Source organism: Spodoptera frugiperda, chromosome 23, assembly GCF_023101765.2.
Source record: "Spodoptera frugiperda isolate SF20-4 chromosome 23, AGI-APGP_CSIRO_Sfru_2.0, whole genome shotgun sequence".
Classification (NCBI taxonomy): Eukaryota; Metazoa; Arthropoda; class Insecta; order Lepidoptera; family Noctuidae; genus Spodoptera; species Spodoptera frugiperda.
The window spans coordinates 8,897,993-8,922,634 of NC_064234.1; the positions used below are offsets into that span (position 1 = coordinate 8,897,993).

Here is a 24,642-nt window from a genome sequence, read left to right on the forward strand (position 1 = left end):
ATATACTTAGTCAATTAAATGAAGAGATAAAAGTGAAAAGATACAGGCAAATGTATCTGTAATGTAAATATAACTGTATAGGCCTGCACTCGAGAGCAAGTGCCTAAATTTCTTTCATTGTTATTATTTTATTACTAACATAGGCTGAGAACATTGTTACTAACAAATTATGGAAGCAATTCTGAAAATATATATATTTTTTTTATTTGAAATTACTTACATGAAAATTAATTTAAAAAAATAATGTAAGTAGTAAGTATCCCGTTTTCCATTTATCTAATAGACTTATGAATAAATTAAATAGGTACCTATCAATACTGGTAAGGTAAGGTAATTGGTAAGAATTACAAAATGTAAAAAGCTCGTAAAATTATTATAAAATAATCATTAAATTATAAAATATTCATTATTGCAAAATTAATAATTTAATATGAAATGAATATAAAATAGTAATTATTTATTAAATTACTTAACTAGGTACGAAGGTACGCAATCAGAATTATAAAGTTAATCCGATATAATACCACATAATACTAACTAGCTTCTGACCTGTGACTTCAACTGTATTTAATTGAAAAGATTTATCTTCAATCCTGTAGGAATTAGGGTTTTTATGATATAATCCGGTAAACAAACAGGCGAATCACCTGATAGTAAGCAATAACCACCTAACTCACCTCACTTGAGGCTTAGAAATTTAAGGGTTGTTGGGGAATCGAGGATTAGGAAGATTGGGAGGTAGTACTGGGCCACCAGTTACCCCTCTTACATAACGAAACACAACGCAAGCGTTGTTTCACGTCGGTTTTATGTGTGACCGTGGTATTTACTACTCCGATCGAGCCGGCTAATTTGTCCCGAAGTATGGCTCACCTACACTTGGGTAAAAAGTAACCTATCAGTCTGTTAATACTTGAAAAAATCTTTGACCATTAAAGTATGTAAGAGATTTTTTTTAACTTGGTACCTGCAGTTTCAGAGCTTATTCAATGCAAACAAACACACAATAAAATCTCGTTTGTATAATTTTAGCATAGTCTAATATTGACATAGATTTAGGTCACAATTTGCCATTAAACCTATAATAAATAGATTTGAAATTAATTCATTCGGAGTGAACAGATCTAATCTGATCTTAATCGAATATAATTACGCCTAAATAAGCTTGCTACTTAAAGCCTAGGTACCAGTAAAAACAAGTACTGATTTACTGTAACTTAAGCTAAACTAGGTGACAACTTGATACTAAGAACATGAACTTAATATGATAATAACTCGTAATTTAATGATCATGCAACTTAAACTGAGTTTTAGTTGCAATTTGACTGACTGCACGGTTGGTGCGGTAGGTGGGCAACCGGCTGCCGCGTAACGAGTAGCCGTGTTCGATTCCCGCATGCAGCAACTCTTTGTGTGATCTACAAATTGTTGTCTAGTGTAGGGTGTCATGTGTATCAAAAAGCTTCCGTGGAAGAAAATTTAATGCCTTTAAACACTCAAATATGTTTAACTACTCAAAGAGGTAAAAATGGGCTCCTGTTACTAAGTCTCCTGTCTGTATACCAATAAAGTGCTAGCTACTAAGTGTGAGAGAGCCAATCTTCGACATGAATGGGCCGGCTCGACTGGAGTGATACGACGGCCTCTCATAGAAAACCGACTTAAAACAACGCTTGCGTTGTGTGAGTAAATTTACTGGAGGCCCCAAACCCCTCTTCCCCACAACCCTATTCCTAACCCCCAAAAGGCTGATAACGCACTTGTAACTTAGTGTTTCGGGTGTCCATGGGCGGCGGCGATTACCTACCATCAGGTGATCCGTCTGCTCGTTTACCGACTTATACAATAAAAAACCTATTCTTAAATTAAAGAAAATTACTTACCTATGTGTGTGTGTACCTGTTACCTACGTGTATTGGTGCGGAAATTAATAAACTGTAAATCTATCGCACGGTTCGTATTAATGATCGATACACGGAAATTACTTTCCCAGGATGAAAACTAAGCTATTTTTATTCTATTTCATGTTTATGGGCAATTTATCTTCTTGTAAATCCGTTCGACTTCATATAAACCTTCTTACTTAGAACACCAATACAGAATTTATAAAAAAGCTGGCTGCAATACATCAATAAATAATTATCCATGGCAGATACTTATTAGATATTCATATTATAGTAAAAACAACTATATTATACAACGTCACGCCTTTTATCCTCGAAGGGGTAGGCAGAAGTGCACATTACGGCACGTAATACCGCTTTACAAAGTACACCCACTTTTCACCATTTGTGTTATAAGTCCCATGTAATAGGGAGTGAGCCTATTACTATAAATATATTAGGCACAATTCCAGACTCCATGCTACTACTAAGAAATTTTCGAAAAACCGAAAAAAGCCCAGTAATACTTTGCCCGACCCGGGAATTGAACCCCTTGTCCGGCAGTCGCACTAGCGATCACTCGACAAACGAGGCAGAAAACAACGATATCTAATTTATATTTCTCACATGAACTCGTTATTAACACTTTACACGTTCATTCTTGTATCAATCGATCATTGAATAGATAATGGCACTATAACCTCACCTACTAATGTTAAATCACTAGTTTATCCTTCATGTGTAAAATCACCAGCATTATATCACTTACAGAACATTTTTAATTAATATTACATCCTGTCGTTAGCATTATAGAAGACCATATTTTACGATTATTAAATCGGTAAAATGGAGGGAAATAACACAAAATGGCGCCTTAAAAGAAAATGGCGGACGTTTTGATTGCATTGATAACAATAAGGAACTGAACTATAAAACCGTAGGTGCACATAAAACACGGGAAGTCGTGATGAATAAAATATTTACTGTTTATATATCGACGATTTTATTGTGAGATTCAATAAAGATAGATGTTGTCTCGTTGCCACGAAAATAATAAAGCTTTTTAAGTTATTGTGCAATACATTTGGAAAGTTGTAAGTTTTGGAAACTCCGAAGCTGGGGACTACCTAGCGAGCTTACCGGGTTTTCGGCTCGAAAAGCAGGACTGGTACTCTTTCTCACCTCCCCCACGGCGAGAGAAGTCATTCAATGACCTTCCACCCTTAGAAAAAGCCTGTCTGTATACCAATTTTCATCAAAATTATATTAGTGTGATTCACAATTTTTATTAAAAATCTATCCCTACAAGTTTTGGGACTCTTTACGGTAACCATTTTATTATATTTTAGATTTAAATCTAGTTACAGTAAAGAATCCGAGTTACAGTTAAAAGAGATTTTTTAATTCGACGTATATCAAACATCAGTCACAACAAACAAGCTCTTAAAGCTACCTTTAACAATCACTTATTCATTCAGTTACAAGTTATTTAGTTACACAAAGTCACCTTCGGTAGCAAAAACGAACTTCAAACAAAAGGAGAACCTATCGAGTTTTTTGTTTACAAGCCCACCGATTATTCTAGATAAGTGGGTCAATTTGCGTCATACTACTTCTTAATTCGATTGAAGATGAAGTCTTTTTAGGGTTGGTAGAGATAGTTTTCGAATCATCGGAATTAAATCATGAGTCACACAGTATCCATGTTCATCTAAGCAATAATGTCATCATCGTCTATTTTAAAAAAGATAGCAAGAAAGGCTGATCGCAGGCAAGGGCTTTGAAATATGTTGTACCAATAAGTATACGTGCACGATTCTCTAATCGATTTGCATCACCCTTAGTCGGCTGTAGAGAACCAACACATAAGAATAGGACATATGTTTGTGCAAACTTACCAAATAACTTAATTGGGGTACCTAATATGTAGGTACTAAAATGTAATCCCCATAAAAAAAGACAAGACATAAACATCACATGGAAGCGTGTAGACGTAAGAATGCAAGTATTCGTTCAGAACATACTCCCTGCCTTGGACTTTCTCACTCTTAGAAAAATATCGTTAATTAAAAATCGATTATCCTAGTAAAACGATTGTAAATTCGAGATCACCGAAGCAAAACTCGTAGGCAAAGACTAAACAAATGACAAGCTATAACATATAGCCAAAATAGTCACCCAAGCTAAAACTGAGACCTAACCTGCACCTTAAACATAGACATAACAAAATAAGGACCATTGTTTATTACTAGGTGCAGACACAGTTAATTAGTAAAACAAATCAAAGCAAATGTTTGCTTCGTGTGAGTGCAGTGACGTAATACCACCAGCTACAAAGGGTAGTGACGACAACAGGCGATTAAGTAAAACAAATTGACGCACGACCATGAATAGACTGAATAAACCCTCTAATGATATCGCCCACGCCTTCATTATATAGTCGTAATATCGTTTAATCGAGTATAACATCGATGTCGTCAATCGGTTTCTATTCGAGTGCTGATACAGTTATTAACTGAAGTTTTTATAGATAAGATGATGTTTTGCGAAAAATAAAGTGATGTACCGTGGGCGGTGACAGAGTATGGCTTTTATGAACGACTTAAAGCCCTTTTACGTGTGTAATCAGTTCCTGTTAATCCTGTTACGTAGGTTCTGGTGAGCCGATTGAGGAAAATTCTTATGGAAGGTTTTTATTTACCTTGGTTTACTGCAATGGCTAAATAAGGACATTAATCTAAAAGATGATTTAATCTCCAAAATGTTTAAAGATAGAAGGCAAAAGAAGCTTCTAGCTAAATACTTATATGTATATTTTCTTCGACAGTAAGAAATAAACAATTCTTCAGATAATAGAAATAGCCAAATAGTTATCCCTACGCGTATTTTTCCTCTTGTGCAAGGAAATGGCAAATTATATTTTGTACGACTGTTTTTAATCTTAGGTTCAGTTGAGAAAGGTAGGCTCTATCTAACCCACAATTCAAACCAGAGGCCTCACAGTACACAAACATACTTTTATTACCAAAACATTAAACAGAGCAAGAGAACAATACTCGAAATATAGCCAATCGTAAATTATTATTCATATCGGAGACAGTTTCTATTTTACGATACAATTTCGTCATTCCGCATACAAAGGATTAAGTGTTTTATTATCTTATAGGTACTGACGTAATCCTTTCATTTACTGAGTATTAGCCGCAGTACTGGCCCACATGAGATTGCATTCAAAGTTTGTTGAGGCGGACTTGTGACGCGACACACGATAAAGATACAAGAGGCCAAAGATTACTAAACGTATCACTGACTTTTTCTGTCTACACTCATTCAACTGATAAAACTTCATTCAAGAATATCTCGTTTCCTGTCATCAAGATCCGTTCGTACAAGGGCAACGATCAATCTCTTACAGACGTTAGACATCACACTTGTATCACTCACTGTGGGTGTCCCATCATTACTGCAAATTATACCCACTATCGAGAAACATCCGGCAAATTGCCAAAGACTATCGGACAAATACTGCTTATCAAGCAAGACCTTTGCCACAACTCTGGTCTATACTTCAAAACACGAGGGCGAAAGTAGGGCCAATATTATTACGTTATTTATGACATCGCATAAATACATAATACAATATATCAAACTCAGATACAGTAGCTGGTTGTGATCAATTTATGATGTTGTAAATACGCCTGTCAAATATCAACGAAGCTGCTCTATGAGACTCACTGGGCTTAATGTTTAGAAATCTTAATTAGCTGGCTTTTAATTATATATATGGAAAGTTTTATGCAAATAATGACTTGAGAAATCGTTCAAGTTTGTTTTGAATACACGAAATTAAAGAGACAGGCGAGCCGTGGGGATAAATCATACTTTACAACAAAGTTCAAGTGTGTAGGTACTATAAGTAATTCCATTATATTGACTTTTGTGGCTGTACACAGTTTTGATGGCCTTAATATCATCGTAAGTGTTCACATTGAGAAACGACTTGTCAGAAGTGCTAAGGTTAAAAACCTTCATAAAATATCCTATTGTATAAATTTATTACTAAAACTGATAATGCTCGAGAAGACAAACGATGCATTTTGAAGAGAACCACGAATCGATTTACCGTCACTAAGTGCATTGCCCCCGCAGCAAGTCGATGCTCCACATGTGATGCAGATAATTATTTATTATTGCACTCATTGTCATCCGACGATAGAGCCATCTTGTGGCAGATAAAAGTTCCGAAAGTTTATCATACAGGTGACTTTGAGATACCTCTTTCATACCTACCAGTCAATACCGTCTTACATCTACATAATTTATTTAAATGTTACATGTGAATATTTTATTGAAACGGTCATCCGCATAATGTGGATTTCAATTTTAATATGCGCCGACTCTGGCATTAAAACTGCCTATTTAAAGTCACCAAACAAAACCGAGTGATAAATCTCACTTGCATTCCTACATAAACATCTTCACAAAAAATAAAATGTATAAATATTTAATTTTCGAACAAGTAATATGCTGTCAAAGATTAATGACTCAAATATTCACTTTTTCTTTAGCAGTGCCGTAACCGTTATGCACACAAAACGACCCAGATAAGCGTTATTGATTTTGAGTAACAAAAGTTTCTTTCTGTTCCCTTTGCGGCACGGCGCTAAGTGGCAACCCACCGAGCGCTGCCAGGGATGGCACATTCCCCAGATAAGATAGCGCTCCTTCTCGAAGATCCCCCGCGCCGCATTGCAATCCGCTCAGTCATCTAGTCGTGCACTGTTTACCCCCTGCATCCTGCCATACTGCTTAAACGACTAATTTACATGAGGACATGATCAGTTTTCGTCGATTCAGTAACATTCACGTCTGGTTAGTGACCGGATGCACTTTCTGTAGCTATCTACGTGTGAGACTTCGTTGCTTAGGTAGGTACAAAATGTCGATCGAGCAAGAACTTTCTTATAATAAGGACAAAGGATAAGTGTCAACGTTCAGCCTTGAGGTTATTACACAGCGTGTAGTAGATCCTTCCTTACGCGCTCTGAAACGTCGAGGGTCAGTGCAAGTCTATAAAGATAACCGATGCAGCTGGTTGAACTCGTAAAACGACACAAACGAACGTTTGTGCGACCAAGTTTTATTACTCCATAATAATGAACGAGTTTATTCAATTATCGATACCGAGAACCAATGTCGCAGGATGAGTGATTTACGTCGCGTTTGTTGCTCGCTACTCGCTACTGCGATGATCTCAATATCGCTGTCTGTATGAGAACGAGCACTTAGAGATCAGTGTCAGCGGTGTACGTAATTAAACGGACCAATCCGAAGCCGTAGCATAGCAACGAGAACAAAAGCCAGACGCAACAGATCTTAGAATCGAATTAACTAATTGGAAAGGTTTCGTCGCCAGTCAATTGCCGCTGTCGAGCTTATTCGTATTTATCACTGAGGATATACGGGGACGAAATTGAGCATTCCATTTGCATTCATTAATTATTGTATGCCATCTTTATTTAACACTGAAACTGTCTGCGAAACAATTATACATGAGTTATTTAGAAATTAGGTAATTGCTGTTATAAGACCTATTAATTAGTCTGTAGCTACTTTTTGGGTACATAGAGATAAAACTCCCTGATGACGTATTTAATGACGCCTGATGTCTTAATATATCAAATTAATTACCAAATTCTATTGATTAACCAACATACCTTTATTATCTGAAATCTACATTCAGGAGATAATTTTAAAGAAATTTCACTTAAAATATTAATCTTCATTACATCAGTCATAGGACAATTATATCTTAGTTCGACGTTATAATCCTACGTATGTATGAGATGACGTCTGAACCCGCGAGAGGCCGCGAATAGTCGTGTGAACCTCATCTAATTCCCATGAGTCGACGCTGAAACTCTATCCGCAGACAGCCTCATTTAGATTCAGACTTGCTCGGTCATCGGTTGCATTGTCCAAACTAATATTCATATATTGGACACTTATCGAACTAATCCTGGCAAACACAACTCCTGAAAACGTGATTCTGAATTTGATAACGGAATCGAAAAGTTTTCGAGTTCGTATCGCTAAGTTTTTTTCTTTGAGTCTAACGTCAAAATTGATCCAATCCAAAATATAACGAGTAGAACTCATTTGTTACCATCCCTATTCTTCCCTCGGCTGGTGTCTTACTTAAGGTACTACATTTCACAGAGACCGTTTGGTCTCTGTGAAATGTAGTACTGCTACTGTTTAGTAGCAGTCTCTGATGAACCTTTTTGTATGTTATAAACCGGTAAACGAGGATCACCTGATGGTAAGCAATCGTCGCCCACGGACACCCGAAACAGCAGAGGCGTTACAAGTGCGTTGCCGGCCTTTTAGGAATTTAAGGGTTGTTGGGGAATCGGGGATTAGAAGATTGGGAATTAATTGGTTGTTAAAATTGTTGATGAGAGGCCTACACGAGCAACGTTGCTAAGGAAACCTTACCTATACCTAATAAATACGATCCGCAATAGAGTATGTAATATAGGTAAACATAATATCCTTATAGTTACAACGTTAATTGACCGTCATAGCCAAATATTTTTACAACATGTTTAATTGTTTACTGTTATTATTACAACCGAACTGTTTTGAAAAACAAGTTTTACGAGTTATTGTTTACAAAAGCGATTAAACCGGATTTTTACGGTTTTTCCTGAAAGAATTCCGATAATTTAATTATCATGTTCGTTATTTGATGTCTTGTTATGTTAAGTACTTAAAAAACAAAAATACGTAGGTATAACAAGTCCTGGGTAGAGTACCTACCTACCTAAACGCCTTATAAATGATTTTACTTTTTATTTAAAACGTTGCCCCACTCTAGGATTTTCTCTTGTGTCGTGGATTCGTTTACAAACATACAAGTTCACATACACATGACACCCAGACCCGAAACAACAATTTGTGGATCACACAAAGAGTTGCTTCTTGCGGGAATCGAACCCGCTACACGTTACGCGGCAGTCGGTTGTCCAGCCACCGCGGCAACCGTGCAGTCTTAAATAACACGATTATTTGAAGAGAGATATTATTATCTTCTTCACATTTATTCCACTTTTAATCAGAACTTATAGGTATGGTTACAATAAAGTATTGTTTGCATTAGTCTTGGTCATTACAAATCATCATTCAAATTGCGGACTCGACGCTATTACTGAAATAAAATCGAAATAGCCAATAAACTTTACTTAACTTGACACCTCATGCTCAGCAATCGTAATCTTGACAACTCGGTTAACGAGATAATCGCATTTCTAATTAGAATAGGGTAGATGACTAATTTTTATTTTAATGTCCGTCTTGTAGGTTGTTTAAAAATATTAGACACGTATTTTTTAATTTCTTACAGGAACAAATAGGTACTTTCGGGGATATACAGATTTGAACTATCGCGTGACTTCACTTCTAAGTACATTTTATAAGTAGAAATGACGTATTTGCTCCCAATCCTAAACTTTTATTCGTTTTATTCATTACCTAACTAACGGACTAAATAGATTTTTAATTTTCGGACTCTGTCATCATCCCTATTCATGCTTTTTTAACAGCATTCTTTCCTACACATCCTACAATACTTCCATAGATAAATACTCCATAGTACATATATATTCTACGCAAAATAATTATAAGTACAAGAGGCGCGTTTTATTGTCGGCTGTAAAATAGTTTATTTTATGCCAACATCAATCAAAATCAAGTTGTAATAGGGAGAAAGGCGTAAACAAGAACGTTACCCCCTTATAAATGCGCTATGAGGTACTATAATGTTCTCGTTTGTGGTTTTGTTCGTGTTAAAACAGATTTTCTCAACTTAATTATCTGTACCCTTAGTACGAGTTTGCTTTACGTCTAAAGTAATCGAAACGAGAGCGCGTTCGGTGCTCTGATTGGCCGGCTCGAATAAACCAACCAATCAGCGCGCTCCGTTATGATTACTTTAAACGTAACGCAAACTCGTACTAAGGGTACTGTATGACTTTATTACGCTTTCTGATCTGATTTGTGTTCGTTAAACAGTGAATTTTATCCGAGTAAGCAGCTATTTCTGAATCAAATTTCATTTCAAATCGTGTCAGATTTTAAGTACATGTATGTATGTGGGTAATTTACCTATTTTTACACAATAACAGCCTATAAGTAGCCACTGCTGACTAAAGGCCTAGTCTCACACGGAGAAGGTTTGAGCATTAATCACCACGCTTATTCAATGCTGGTTAAACTATGACACATTTACCTATATACCTTCAACATTTACCTAATACCTTCATTAAAAACTTATACATACCTATGTATAGAATCGTTTAATTGCATCCTAAGGTCCATTAGCTCTGATCCGGAGCTGCAGACTACTTAGCGGGTTTACCGGGGCTCCGGCTCGAAAAACAGGAGTAGGAACGGGGAGGTTTTTAGTCAGTAAGAGTCTGACACTCCCTTTCGCCTCGCCCAAGGCGGGAGAAGTCATTGAATGATTTTCCCCCCTCAAAAAAAATCCATTAGCTGTTTTATTTTTTATGTATGAATAAATAATGAACAATAGGCACTGAACAATAAACGTGTCTTTTTAACTGTAAATAATAATAGTACGTAGAGTACATATCTTATTTTATTTTACGTCGTTTGTGTAAAGTAATTAATATAATCAATTAACAATGGAATATTTGTGTTTATAGACTGATTTTTCCTGTAGGATAATTGGAGGAAGCTAGCTACCTACCTGTCTATTAATTATTTATTTTATTATTGTATAAAATGGCATATCATCTACCTCGTTAGTTGACTAGACTGCTAAACCGAGTAGGTAAGGAAACTTCTATTCAATTCTCAGGTCGAACAAAAATTTCGGAACTGCAGACTAACTAGCGAGTTTACCGGGGTTCCGGCTCGAAAAGCAAGAGTAGGAATGAGGTGGTTTTTAGTCAATAAGAGTCTGACACTCCCTCTCGCCTCGCCCAAGGCGGGAGTAAGAATTGGATTATTTTACCCCCTCACAAAAAAATACAATATACATTTAGTCTTACTCGGTTTTTCGATAATTCGATGGTAAAATATTAAATGGACTTATAACATAAAACTGGAGAAAACTTGGAAATGTGCATATCTTTAATCCCTTCGAGAATTATGTTAGGCATGTAGATATAAAATTGAGTAGAAGTTTGAGAGAAGTTAACCAGTACCTACATACCTAATAGTAACTTACCTACATCAATAGTGGTTCTTTAAAAATGAACCTATCTACATAAAAATGCATAAACCAAACATTTTATTTAATCGTATCGCCTATATTTAACGATCTCAATAACTACTTAATTAAGTATATTTGCACAAGGTAGAACATCACCCATTACCTAGTTCATACCTGGAATTTTGCTCGTTCAATAACCTAGAACAAATAGCTGTTCAACAAATAAATAATTTAAAGTTAAATAATTATATCCTGTTCCATCTCCTTGTCTTTCAATGACGCGTCACAATATTTGTCAACTATTTTCGCAATAAGTAAATTCAAAATGATTTTTAGGACATTTTATTTACTTTACCTACTATTATTGAGCTAAGCTTTCCAAGGCATAACATTCTAAAAGTTTTTTACGGGGGGAAATTACGCAATAACTTTTCCCGCCTTGGGAGGCGAGAGGGAATGTCTTCTTACTGACTAAAAACCACCCCGTTCCTACTCCTGCTTTTCGAGCCGGAGCCCCCGGAATATTCTGCTAGCTACTCTTTGGTTTTCGGTTCTCTTCTCGAATAAATTGCAAAAATTCTAAAATGATTAAGTAAATAATTAAAAGTTTTATAAATGAAGCGTAATAAATTCAAAACTCTTACAGGGACCTAACGTTTTTTATTCAGAACAGCCGAACGACTGTACTAAACCCAGACCCAGACCTTATACTTTCTTAATAAAAACTTGGTTAAGTTATTACTGAAACACCCGAAAACAACACCCAAATATATGCTCTCTTTAAAAAAAAAATCAGTTTGGTGTCAGTTGAACCGTGAATGAATCGCGGCGATAATGTATTTGTCACGACTGGGGTATTAATAGAGCAGACACTCATCATACTAATGGAAAGTCATTGAGTGGAGTCGACCAGCCGTCGCCGCACCGTATCGCTCGCTCCTTCCCAGAACGACGCTGACGTGAGCTTACCAGAGCTTCTGGATGAGCCGAGAATAAAGAAAACTGTGGAGAACATAAATTTGTACCTCTAATAATTTGTCATTGTAAAATGTGTTTTATTGCAGGTCTTTTGAGAGCAATATTGAAATTCCTTGACTACATAATCTAAGTAATTATGAATTTCGACTGCACACTCTTTGTGTCATCCACAAATTATGGCTTCAGGTCTGGGTTTCATGTGTATGTTAACTGGTATGTAATGTATGTTCGTAAACGCACCCATGATACATGAGAAAATCCTAGTGCGGGGAACGTTTAAAAAAACAAACAAACAATTAGGTATAATATACTAGTAATGTATGATGATCATTTTATTATGAAAGTGCCTGTCGCAAATATCATAGATATCCGTCTGTGTAAGACAAAAAAAAACCGGTTCTGATAATTGCAAGGATCTGTCTGTAGGCAAAGAAAATTGATACCGAATGAACAGAATGTTTCTTAATTTATAATCACTAAAACTTGAAAATTAAAATTAAAGTAAACTAAAACGTATTAACGTACGCTCACAAGGTAAACTCCATTAATTTTCGTTTATCTTTACGAGCTTAAACAATTTGTTCGGTGATCCATCCTGGAGTAATAAATACCCTGGTGTTATTAAGGCTCATTAAGTTATATGTTATTAACTATTACCTATCTGTAAACCTATTCTATTTGACGCCATTTTATAGGTAAAATAATATAAAATGTCGGGCAATTCGTGCGGACTGTTAACGCCAGAGGGCGCTTTGTTCTACCATGTCGTATGTTGAATAGAGCCTCGAAGCGAATAGGTGCTCATTCAGTTGATTAATTTTTCAATTAATTTGTTATTTTAATGACAATATTATAGTCAACAGCTGGAAAGCTCCCACTACCGGTCACGCAATCAGTGTCTTGTTTAATAAGTACCTACCTCATTATTTTGCTACGATTGATAGAGCATTTTGTCATGCATTTACAGCTGCTTGCGTACTCCGTTTATTATTTTACTCGGTGGTCTCATAGCTCATAAGTTTTCAAAGGAATATGGATCTCAAAGAAGTTTTCTAGGGGTTTTAATCGCAACCCTTTAAGTTGGGAACTTGTATAAGGAGGTACGCTGCCGCTATGGAAAGTGTGGGCCTTCTATCAATCACATTTTGGTTATGCCATCTCATAGATGACGCTCCAGAATTGTGATAAATACCATGACAGCACGTCTAATTAGCAGACTACACACTTGTCAACATTTTTCCACCACTTATCCATCTGATACCTTAGTAGGTAAACTTAGCTTTTTGCGGCAGAGATGTGTCTGAGATCACTCATAAAGGTTTTGCTTCCAAATAATTTCCATGAACCAAACAATGTTGCACCTTATCTTTTCCTGTTAGCTGCCAAAGTCAACAGAGGGGAATGGATTGCTAACGGTATTCATAAGCTGTGAATAAGTCAACTTAACATACATACGCACCTTTGCTATCAATTGCAATCTTTTCCGACACAACAATGGTTGGCAACAGCGATCTTTGCAGACGTGACGAGGAAGCCCTTTTGAAAAATTAAACCGATATGGTTACGCGTACCTGCATTTTTAAAAAGCTTCAATGGATATTCAGAATCACAGTGTTTTGATCGATGAGCAAACCTAAAAACGTTGACTAAAGTATTTCTGGAGTTTCAGGAGTGAATTAAATGGAATTAGAACTTTAGGCAGTTCACGAGTTGATTACCTACCTACTTTTGTATAGAGAATCTTATAAACTAATATTAAGATGGTAAGACACACCCATGTCTGAACGTTATCACTATGTACCCAGATAAGGCAACATTTATGTAGGTGCACTAACCCATTAGATACGCTTCATCTTAAAAATCTACCTATCGAAAAATCTAATCTAAATGAAACAATATAAAGAGCATTATTTATAAATAAATATTGATAAAAACGGGTTGTCATCAAGATATCCTAAAATGACACCCGCACAACCGCGCATTGATAGCTTTGAACTGCATTTTTAGGTTCATGCAAACAAATTCGAGATCGCCATTCATGGTAATTCAGAAATCGTTATGCTGCGTGCAGATATCGGTGAATCACACCGAGCCGGGCAGGCGCCTACTACAGACAAACAGTAATCCTTGAACACTACGCATTGGTCATAAATTTAGACACTTTTGGAGTATGAATAGCCATTACCTATCAAACGGTTGCCTACATGCACATAAAAGGCTTTATTTATAGAATTCTAACTACTTACGATTATTATTAAGCGATGCTTCATAGTTCAACGGTATTTGTTTATTATTTCCTCTTAATAGAAGCAGATGACTGTAATTAGTCAGAATTTCGGTTGGTTTATGAACTTATGAATAAACTGTTAATCTTCATACCTAAATATTGCTAGGTGTATTGCGGTTATAATGAATAATAATAAATTCTTGAGTTATTGTGTACTCATAGAGGAATATTATGTACCAACATAAATGTGTATAGGTAAATCTTTAACACACTAGATTCGGGTAGGTAGGTAGATTAGTTACCTATTGATGTAGTATAAAAACTAATTTGTTACTATCTTTTTTGTATTCACCTATAAGGTAAGTCGGAAATTGGCCACCAACTTACCTATTGGTAAGCAATGATGTGGCCAACGAGCAAGCCTGTAGCCTGTTCATAAACAATTAATCAGGTCTATAAGACACCTTATACCGACCCTTTTGCAAACACCAAAGAATGCCACTACTTAATGGGTATCTTTAGAAAACTCGAAGCGCAACGCTTCGTGCAACTGCGTCGAATATCTACCACAACAAAATTGACGCTTTATATACCATTGGTCTGATGGTTCATTGGTGAAATTATGGACTGGGGTGATTAAAATTAAATCATGATAGGTATTCCCGCACACTCTCCGCTCCGATAATATTAAAGGGCTTATGTATTACCTACTTTTCGCCTGTGTTTGGAGTATTCAGAGCCTAGACCTCCAAAACCGCATCTTCATTAAGGAGCCTTTATTTGCAATAGCAAGAAAGTTAAATTATTTACAGAGATATACATAATAATATTTTCTTATACTTACGTGTTTTCAAAGTAGCAACATGATAGTAGACAAAAATAATATAGCGCCACCTAGTGCAAAAAGCGGTACTAGTAAGCATAAAATACAGAGCGCCATCTATCCAGTAAGTACGATATGATTGAACTAGCAAATGTGATTACCTGCACCTATTAGCCATACTAAAATTTAAAATGTATGTATCTAATACAATTTAATTATTATCAATCTTTTCTTCATTGGCCTACCATAATCTTCCACCAAAAACGACACGTTTCATTAATAATTTTGTAGTCTAGCAACTTTAACAAATTATTGACAGCTCAGTTTGCTTGACATGTCAAAACAATTCGACAGCACAGGTGACAGATGAATATTGACATTAGAGACATTTGACATTAGCCGGTGTGTGCATTTTTGCCGCGAGAACCAGTGGTATCGAAATCCGTTAAATTAGATAAATTAATGTAATTGTGGAAATAATTCGTTGTGAATCAAATTGTTTCATTAAAAGTGAGTATACGACTTTATTACTACATTCAAACATCCATTAGAATACGTATTTCCTATAAGACTAATGATAAACTTTTCAGTTTTCAGGATTTGGCGGGAACCGATTTTCCTTTGTCTATTATAAACTGCATAGTGCAACACAAAGCATAAATAATGGATAAAAAGAGGCAATACAGTAAGGCCCCGCCTCCAAAGAGATTAAAGTCGGGTGACGATGACGATAATGATTTGCCATGTACATTTGAAGAGCAACTTGCTTATATGGAAACAGATTTTGAATCGCAAGAAGTATTTGGTGAGGGCCCTGAAAATCAGTCTACCAACATGAAGTGGTCACGACCACCACCTCCAGCAATGGATCCAAAGAAAGATACATTAGTCTTTCAACAAATAGACATTGATAACTACAATGGACAACCAATGCCAGGTATGCCTGGATCACAGCTTGCTCCTGTTCCAATTATGCGGATGTATGGCATCACTATGGATGGAAATTCGGTTTGTTGTCATGTTCATGGATTTACTCCATACTTCTATGTAACAGTGCCTGTTAATTTTACTGAATCATCATGTAATAATTTAAAACAAAATCTAAATAAAGCTATACTGGAGGATTTGCGATCTAACAAGGATAATATTAAGGAAACTACACTGGAAGTGCGTTTAGTGAAGGCTAAATCTCTTATGTTCTATCAAGGAGATAAAGATATCACCTTTGCAAGAGTGTCTGTTGCTTTACCCAAGCTGATAGCAGCTGCTAAAAGACTAATTGAAAGACAACCAACATCATTTGGTTTAATGGATCCGTCTTTCTTTGAGAGTAACATTGATTTTGATATCCGATTCATGGTGGATACATCAGTTGTTGGTTGCAGTTGGATTGAATTGCCAGTGAACAAATGGTTTTTGAGATCAAAAGATTCACAAGTAAAGCCTGAATCTAGATGTCAAATTGAAGTAGATGTAGCATGGAATGCTTTTATAGCCCATCAGCCAGAAGGAGAGTGGTCTAAGGTGGCACCTTTCAGAATATTGAGTTTTGATATTGAATGTGCGGGTCGCAAAGGTGTTTTTCCTGAACCACAACATGATCCTGTTATCCAAATTGCTTCAATGGTAATCAGGCAAGGTGACCCTGAGCCTTATGTAAGAAATGTCTTCACATTGAATACTTGTGCACCTATTGTAGGATCACAAGTTCTGAGCTTTCAATCAGAATCTGAACTGCTTGCCAAATGGTCTGATTTCTTCCGAGAACTTGACCCAGATATAATTACTGGTTATAATATAAATAACTTTGATTGGCCATACCTAATAAACAGGGCAAAACATTTAAAAGTTGACAACTTTGACTTTTTGGGACGAATTCGAAATATTAGATCTGTAATAAAAGATTCAGTTTTGCAATCTAAACAAATGGGTCGCAGAGAAAACAAAAGCATTAACTTTGAAGGCAGAGTCCCATTTGACTTGCTACTTGTTTTGGTAAGAGATTATAAACTCAGATCATATACCTTGAATGCTGTCAGTTATCATTTTCTCCAAGAACAAAAAGAGGATGTGCATCATAGTATTATTAGCGACCTTCAAAATGAAAGTGAGCAAACTAGAAGGAGATTGGCCATGTACTGTCTGAAAGATGCATACTTACCTCTTAAGCTCCTGAATAAGTTGATGTGTATTATAAACTATATGGAAATGGCCAGAGTAACTGGTGTTCCTTTACTTTGTCTGCTCACAAGAGGTCAACAAATTAAGGTAGTCAGTCAATTACTAAGGAAAGCTAAGGAAGCAGGCTATTTAATGCCAGCTCATCATGGACAGGGTTCAGATGAACAATTTGAAGGAGCCACTGTGATAGAACCAAAAAGAGGATATTATGCAGATCCTATATCTACCTTGGATTTTGCATCTCTGTACCCCAGTATAATGATGGCACATAATTTGTGTTACACCACATTGGTTCAACCTAGTATGCAAAACAAAATTAATTTAAGTGAAAATGATGTTACTGTGACACCTTCTAAAAACATGTTTGTGAAATCAAGTGTTAGAAAAGGTCTTTTACCTGAAATTTTGGAATCACTGCTTGCTGCTAGGAAGAAGGCAAAGGCAGATTTGAAGAATGAAAAGGATCCATTCAAAAGATCTGTTCTTGATGGCAGGCAACTAGCTTTAAAAATAAGTGCTAACTCTGTGTATGGGTTCACAGGAGCACAAGTTGGCAAGCTGCCTTGTTTAGAAATATCGAGTAGTGTAACAGCTTATGGAAGAACAATGATAGAATTCACTAAGTCAGAAGTAGAAAAGAAATATACGAAAGCAAATGGGTATAAGGAAGACGCAGTAGTTATTTATGGTGATACTGATTCTGTGATGGTGAAGTTTGGTGTGAAAACTCTTGAGGAAAGTATGGAGCTGGGTAGAGAAGCTGCTGATTTTGTTACAGAAAAGTTTGTGAAGCCAATCAAACTGGAATTTGAAAAAGTATATTACCCATATTTACTGATTAACAAGAAGAGATATGCTGGTCTATATTTCACTAAACCAGATAAATATGATAAAATGGATTGCAAAGGTATAGAAACAGTGAGAAGAGACAACTGCCCTCTTGTTTCCAACATGATGAGCACATGCCTTCAAAAGTTACTTATTGATAGAGATCCAGATGGTGCTGTAAATTATGCTAAACAAATAATATCGGATTTGCTGTGTAATCGCATAGATATATCACAACTTGTCATAACAAAGGAGCTTACGAAAAATGACTATGCTGCAAAGCAGGCTCATGTAGAATTAGCCAACAAAATGAAGAAAAGAGATGCTGGTACTGCTCCCAAACTTGGAGACAGAGTCCCTTATGTTATATGTTGTGCCACTAAAAATACACCTGCATACATGAAAGCTGAAGATCCTATTTATGTACTGGAAAATAGTGTCCCTATTGATTTCAGTTATTATATGGAAAACCAGCTATCTAAACCACTACTCAGGATTTTTGAACCAATTTTAGGCGAAAAGGCTGAATCACTTCTTTTGAAAGGCGAGCATACTAGAACCAAAGCAATGGTGACTTCTAAAGTTGGTGCCTTAGCTGCCTTTACAAAGAAAAAGGAGAAATGTATTGGTTGTAAAACTGTTATGCCTAGTGATACTGTAAAAGCTTTATGCAACCATTGCATGCACAAAGAGAGACAGATTTATATTTCGGAAATATTTAAACTGAGACAGCTTCAAGAAAAGTTTTCCAGGCTTTGGACTGAGTGTCAAAGATGTCAGGGCAGTCTTCATGAGGAAGTTCTCTGCACAAACAGAGATTGCACGATTTTCTACATGAGAAAGAAGACAGGTATCGAATTAGATGCTCAGGAAAAAACAGTTTTAAGATTTGGAGAACCTTCATGGTAGTTAAGTTCACTGTGTATTCTTGGTTTTAATAAACACAATTAAGTTTTTATCTACTTTTTTATTTTTAATATACATCACTATTGTTTATTAAAAAGTTGCAGTTTATAATCATAAATACATTTGCAGTAATGACATTTCAATATTGTTTTCTAAACAATTCTAAAAGTAAAATTTTGTGTGCAACATTTTTCGTAGGTATATAAAACAATTAAAACATTGACAGTTGGAATGTTTATAATCAATCAGTTCTTTAATTTTCACCTGGTATCAATATTATTTTTACCTAAAATAACAATACAATTCAATGAGTCGCTTTTTACAATACATACTACATAATAATATTAATTTTTACATTTACATAAAACAAGTAAATATAGAAATTCATTGACATGATAAAATTAACTTTTAAGAGCATTATTATTTATTATGATAGCCTCATTTGATATAATTATGTGACACAGCTGCTACATTTATATCACAGGAATACATTATTATGCAAGCTTGATACACTAGGTATAAGTACAATAAACAACATTTCGTTACAATGGTCTGATTCAAGTACTAGGCTAAACATTCAATTCACCATTTTAATTGAGATACAATGTTAAACAATTAAGTACGGAATTTAATATCATAGATATGTTTTATCTTGCAGTGTTACAATACAATTCCATTATATTACTTGTAGTTTTAATTTTAAATAAAACATGTTGCGTCTGATAACAAAATAAACTATAAATACAATTTTCAACAAAACTAAACACATTTACATAAACAAGACCTGTGTAATATGGATGCCATATTATCACTAGGTTGATATTTTTCTTTTTTTGGTATATCAAAGCAAAAGCCATATCACCAGGGTTACAAACATGAATATATTACATAGATAATAAAATATTTTATATGAATTTATAGTTATATAAGTAAATAGGAAGATTTCATCTGTTTTCTTGGGACAATGTTCGACTTATACTTTGCCTAGGAGTTTTATTGGAACTGTTATTTTTAATATTTGGTATTGGCATCTCAAAAGTTATAGAATTTTGTCCTGCATTCGATGTTAGTCTCATTATATCCTCTAAAGTTCTTATAAAGGTATCACATGTTGCAGTGAGGAGACTTGAAGCATCTTCGATTTTCTGAAATAAAATAAATTGTTCCATTATATTTTACAGTAATAACAATGTACTGTCAATTTATCATAAAAGATAAAATCATTTCCTTGTTGAAAACAAAAGATTTTATAACTGACAAAACAATATTTGTATTTGGAATATACATTTTTTTATTATACCATTTAATAATAGGATAGGAATGATTTGACAAAAATAACATTATCAATATAAACATTGTTCATGTATTAATATTAAATAATTTTATCGACTATCTTCCTGTTTGGTTGATAGTAGAGGACTAACTGTTTTCTATGTGATTGTCACTGTGTGAGAGGCAATAAAATATACATTGGCTGAAATAAGCCTGCTTAACATTAATGTTACATATAGTAGCCAGAGGCAGATTGAACTTCTAGGTTTAAAGGTTTGATCCGCCATAAGCAAGCACTTCATAGGCGCCCCTAATTTTTTTTGTCGTCGCCACTCAATGGTCAATTAAATCTCGTCCCCACTACGGCGCGATATTGTTAAAACTGTTGCTTGTCGCACAGTCAACAATGTCGTCCGAGGTCTGCGGGGACACATGTCGCTTGATAATGTTCCTAGTGCAGACGAGGCTTTAGGCACGCGGGTATCTCCATTCTGTTACATGGCACCTTAGGTTCTTGCGTAATTTGCCTTTGACGACTCGACATACTATACTAATTAGATTTTATAAAAACTTATAATATGCAATATTTACCTTTGTCTCAGGACCACCTTCAGCAAAAGCTGCACTTTTCACAGCATGCACTTGTTGCATCATGAGATCGCAATATAAACGTAACTCAGATTTCTTATGACCTAATGAGTTTGTATCTTCTAAAGATGCAGCTGAAAATACAAAAATAACAATTTTTAATAAGAAAAACTGTATTTATTTGTAATCTATGAATGTCCATTGGATTTAGATATAGTAATTAAGTTTTAATTGGTTTAATTAGAAATTTATCAGCATTTAATTATGTAATTATGAGAATGTTTACTGTTACTATGCTGATTAATATTAGTAGAATTATAGTTTATTTGCCTTGTCCTCAATCACAAATACAACTATAAGTTATTAATGATAGACTATAGGGCAATGGTGATCTCTGTATCAGTTAGTTTATATAATAAGTATCCATAACTAAGTACCCTGGCTTATTGTTTACCATCAAATTATCATCATCCATCAGCTAATTTGCCCCCTATCCCATACAAAATTATTCATGTTTTATTTATTTTTTTAATGTTGCCCCACACTAGGATTTTCTTCTGTAACATGGGTGCGTTTACAAACAAACAAGTTAATTTTTATGACATAATACCCAGACTCAAAACAACAATTTGTGGGTCACATAAAGAGTCCTTTAATGCAGGGAAGCTGCTACACTTAATGCGGTAGCCAATCATCCAGCCACCGCATCAACCATGTAGTGGCATAGGATATGAGTACTCTGCGTCACTTTTTTTTAAATGATACAAGCTTAGTTCTGAAGATGTGAATACCAATAACTTTGTACCTTTCAGATCTTTTGAGTCGACACAAGCCTTTGCACTGCCTAGTGCAACCAGCCACTTCTGTCTGTCCTGTGGTGAGGGTGCTCTCAAATACATGTGTTGCTGCCCTGGTATAACTATATCTAGCCTCGTGTTGTCTATTGCATTCACTGAAATACAAAATACATTGACATAGTTAGCTAGCTTTAATCAATAACATTAAAACTTAAGACAGGATATTTACCATATTTATTAATGTCTATAATGATAAATTTAGTGTTAGCGACCATGTCAGTTTAAAAAAATACCTTTAATCGAGTTTCCAGTTTGTATTTTTGAGGTATTATGAAGTAGGTGCCAAATCTTATAAGTGAGTAGTTAAGTGACCATATAAGGTGTACAATGTACATTCAGTATAACTATGTCGTAATCTATGACATACATGTTGGATTATACTGTTCTTACCTAACCAATACAACTTTCACTATAGCAGTTATAAAATATTAAATTCTAATAAGTAACTGGTGCTTCGTCATTAATTAGTGGGAAAGCTAATGTCTTAAACACATGGTTACTGAACAAATATTATTAAATTTTACAGGCCACATCATTAAATTGGAAAATATATAACTTACCATTGATTTGACAAACCGAGACTTTCACAGACCCTTTGCACCCTTGGCTGACTTCCTCTTGAGATTTATAGTACGAAATAATACCATTTTCTAAAACAAACCATCTGGTTTGCCATCCTGGAACAAAAACATTCGTTTATATTTATTATGAAAGGACATACATCTCCAAATATTTTATTTACATCACTAAATATGTATATTACCGTTCCAGTAATTAGTCCACTTCCAGAGAATTCCCTCCATTTCAAATTTACGGTTTAATTTTTTTTCCAATTTATTTATATTTACTTTTCGTCAGAAACAAATTAGAATTTTCGTCTTGTTGGATAGCAAATGTCAAAATTAAATGTGTAGTACTGTCAGTGTGACGTTTAAATTTTAAAATCTCTATGGTTTATATTTAAAAAAGGTGGATCACAATGATGAATCAGAATCAAGCAAGCAACCTGCAGAAGTATTACCTGTCGCCATACTTTAGGGATCAAATAATATTTTAGATCTTTCAGGCCAATTACAGATATTTCATCAGTCAATCTCAACAAGTTCAGAAGTTGTGTCCATAGCCTTATAGTAATATTCTCTAAAGGTGGCAACACCAATATCTACTGTCAAAAGCGGGTGTGGCAACAAGCTGAAATGTATGGCCGTTGTTTGATCGTATACAAATAAATTAAAAGCATTCATGCATAACAATTTAATGCATAAGTGCCTTATTATCAAACGGAAAGTCATTAAAATATCAAAATGTACAAGCACTGTCTTCTTGGTTGTCTTGTTTTTCTTTTTTCAGTCATAAATGGTAACTCAAACACTGTTTTTGTTAGTGCAACAGAATTGCTACTTTTTAACGGTTTTTAACTGATTTTATAAATAGTTTTAGGTCTGGAGTGTTATGTCTGTGAAAACCAAGAAGATAATAATGAGAAATGCGTGAAAACGATCAAGAATTGCGAGTATAATCAGGATGTTTGTCTGACTGAAATTAAGTGGGGAAGCACGCCTTACTGGTCTCAGGGAGCAAAGAAACAGTACTATGTGTCGAAGCGGTGTTCTAATAAGACGGAGTGCGCCACTACCAGACACCGGTACATGCCCCTGTGTACACACATTTGGTACCAAGACTGGGTGTGTTCAGATTGCTGTCTTGGAGATAGATGCAACTACTATATCATAGTAAGTACTCAATTAATAGTATTCTCTGATATACAATACAGCGATCTATCAGATTCCTTGTCTGCTTGTTGTAACATACAAAATTAAAACTACTATAGGCTATGTTGGCCATATAATTCAGTAGTGGCAAACTAGAGCTTTTAACTCTTTAAGTAGTTATTATTGTAGTTATACATATTAGACTTAAAAAACCAGTAACACCCTAATTGTGCCTTATCTGGTATTATAGGTGCTAATTGCTTACCATTACTTATTGTTTACCTTCTGCCTTTTTATGAGTTCCAAACAAAATAGGTTTTATTTAATAGTAGCCAATACATGGTTTCATTTATTTCATCCAAGTTGTTTCAGTTCATAAAATTACTTATTACTTTACTAATTGATACTTATTTGTTTGTTTTCAGAGTGGAAGTGATGCTGTAAAACCAGTTTCCGTGTTCTTAGGACTAGGATTAGGATTCTTCTTATTGAAGAATATTTTATAGTGTTCCACATTATGACCCAGTAAGAAATGAAGAAGTATATTGTTAGGAATAATATTGAAAATATAAAAAAGAATATGTTATACATATTTTGGTGGCCTTCACAATGATGCAGCATAAAACCTTAAAAAATAATTAATCAAAAAGCACAACAACTTAGCCACTCTAGATAGGTATTTATTTTCCATTCAGTAGACAAGCCAAACTACTTTTTTCTGTAGCTAAAATAGGATTTTTATACCTCAGTGATAGGTACCTGTTTAGGTAACAAAAGACATTATATATTTATTTTCTAATTCCGTATTAATTACTATTATAGTATTCATATATAATTAATAAGTGTAGACATAAAAATAATGCTATGTCGTTTTTATCCATTAAGTTTATAAAATGTAAAAGAAAATCTCTTCTTTTTAGAGATCTTCTTATGAGACTTATTGATGGCACTGAAAAGTACTAAAACAATGTAAGAATATAAATGTAACTAAATATTATGTGAATCTCAGTTTCCATTATTTTTAATTGTTTGTAACATAATCCGTCCAATTATGTGCTTTACACTTTTATGTATTTTTATATTAAACATTTCCGTTGTGGAATGATATTAATTTTATTTTTAATAAATTTCGTATTTTCCACATAAGTC

General features: G+C 34.8%; 3 protein-coding genes across 6 annotated transcripts in view; 2 read left to right on the forward strand and 1 right to left on the reverse strand.

Moving 5' to 3' along the window:
• The first annotated feature begins 15,516 nt into the window (after positions 1 to 15,516).
• Positions 15,517 to 19,114, forward strand: LOC118267238 (DNA polymerase delta catalytic subunit). 2 transcript variants are annotated; one of them, XM_035581121.2, is made up of 2 exons: positions 15,517 to 15,659; positions 15,740 to 19,114. In XM_035581121.2, the coding sequence occupies exon 2, from the start codon at positions 15,813 to 15,815 to the stop codon at positions 19,065 to 19,067; it is 3,255 nt and encodes a 1,084-aa protein (XP_035437014.2). In that variant the 5' UTR covers positions 15,517 to 15,659; positions 15,740 to 15,812; the 3' UTR covers positions 19,068 to 19,114. The 2 variants fall into 2 exon arrangements, with proteins under 2 accessions (XP_035437014.2, XP_035437015.2); XM_035581122.2 differs by having other exon boundaries at positions 15,536 to 15,659; positions 15,747 to 19,114.
• Positions 19,106 to 22,711, reverse strand: LOC118267270 (pleckstrin homology domain-containing family A member 3). The gene is made up of 5 exons (XM_035581182.2): positions 22,545 to 22,711; positions 22,342 to 22,458; positions 21,730 to 21,876; positions 20,928 to 21,058; positions 19,106 to 20,209 (listed from the first exon to the last, which is right to left on the reverse strand). Exons 1-5 carry the CDS (start codon positions 22,582 to 22,584, stop codon positions 20,009 to 20,011), a joined length of 636 nt encoding a protein of 211 aa, XP_035437075.1. The 5' UTR covers positions 22,585 to 22,711; the 3' UTR covers positions 19,106 to 20,008.
• Positions 22,712 to 22,935: 224 nt separating this feature from the next.
• LOC126912150 (uncharacterized) overlaps positions 22,936 to 24,642 on the forward strand; it is a 140,516-nt gene continuing 138,809 nt past the window's right edge. For 2 of the 3 annotated variants that reach the window (XM_050702834.1, XM_050702833.1), the window contains exons 1-3: positions 22,936 to 23,140; positions 23,216 to 23,514; positions 23,919 to 23,999. In XM_050702834.1, the coding sequence (XP_050558791.1) occupies positions 23,086 to 23,140; positions 23,216 to 23,514; positions 23,919 to 23,999 (435 nt within the window). In that variant the 5' untranslated portion in view covers positions 22,936 to 23,085. Of the gene's footprint in view, positions 23,141 to 23,215; positions 23,515 to 23,918; positions 24,635 to 24,642 lie in introns of those variants that run through there. The other variant, XM_050702832.1, reaches the window with a different exon arrangement.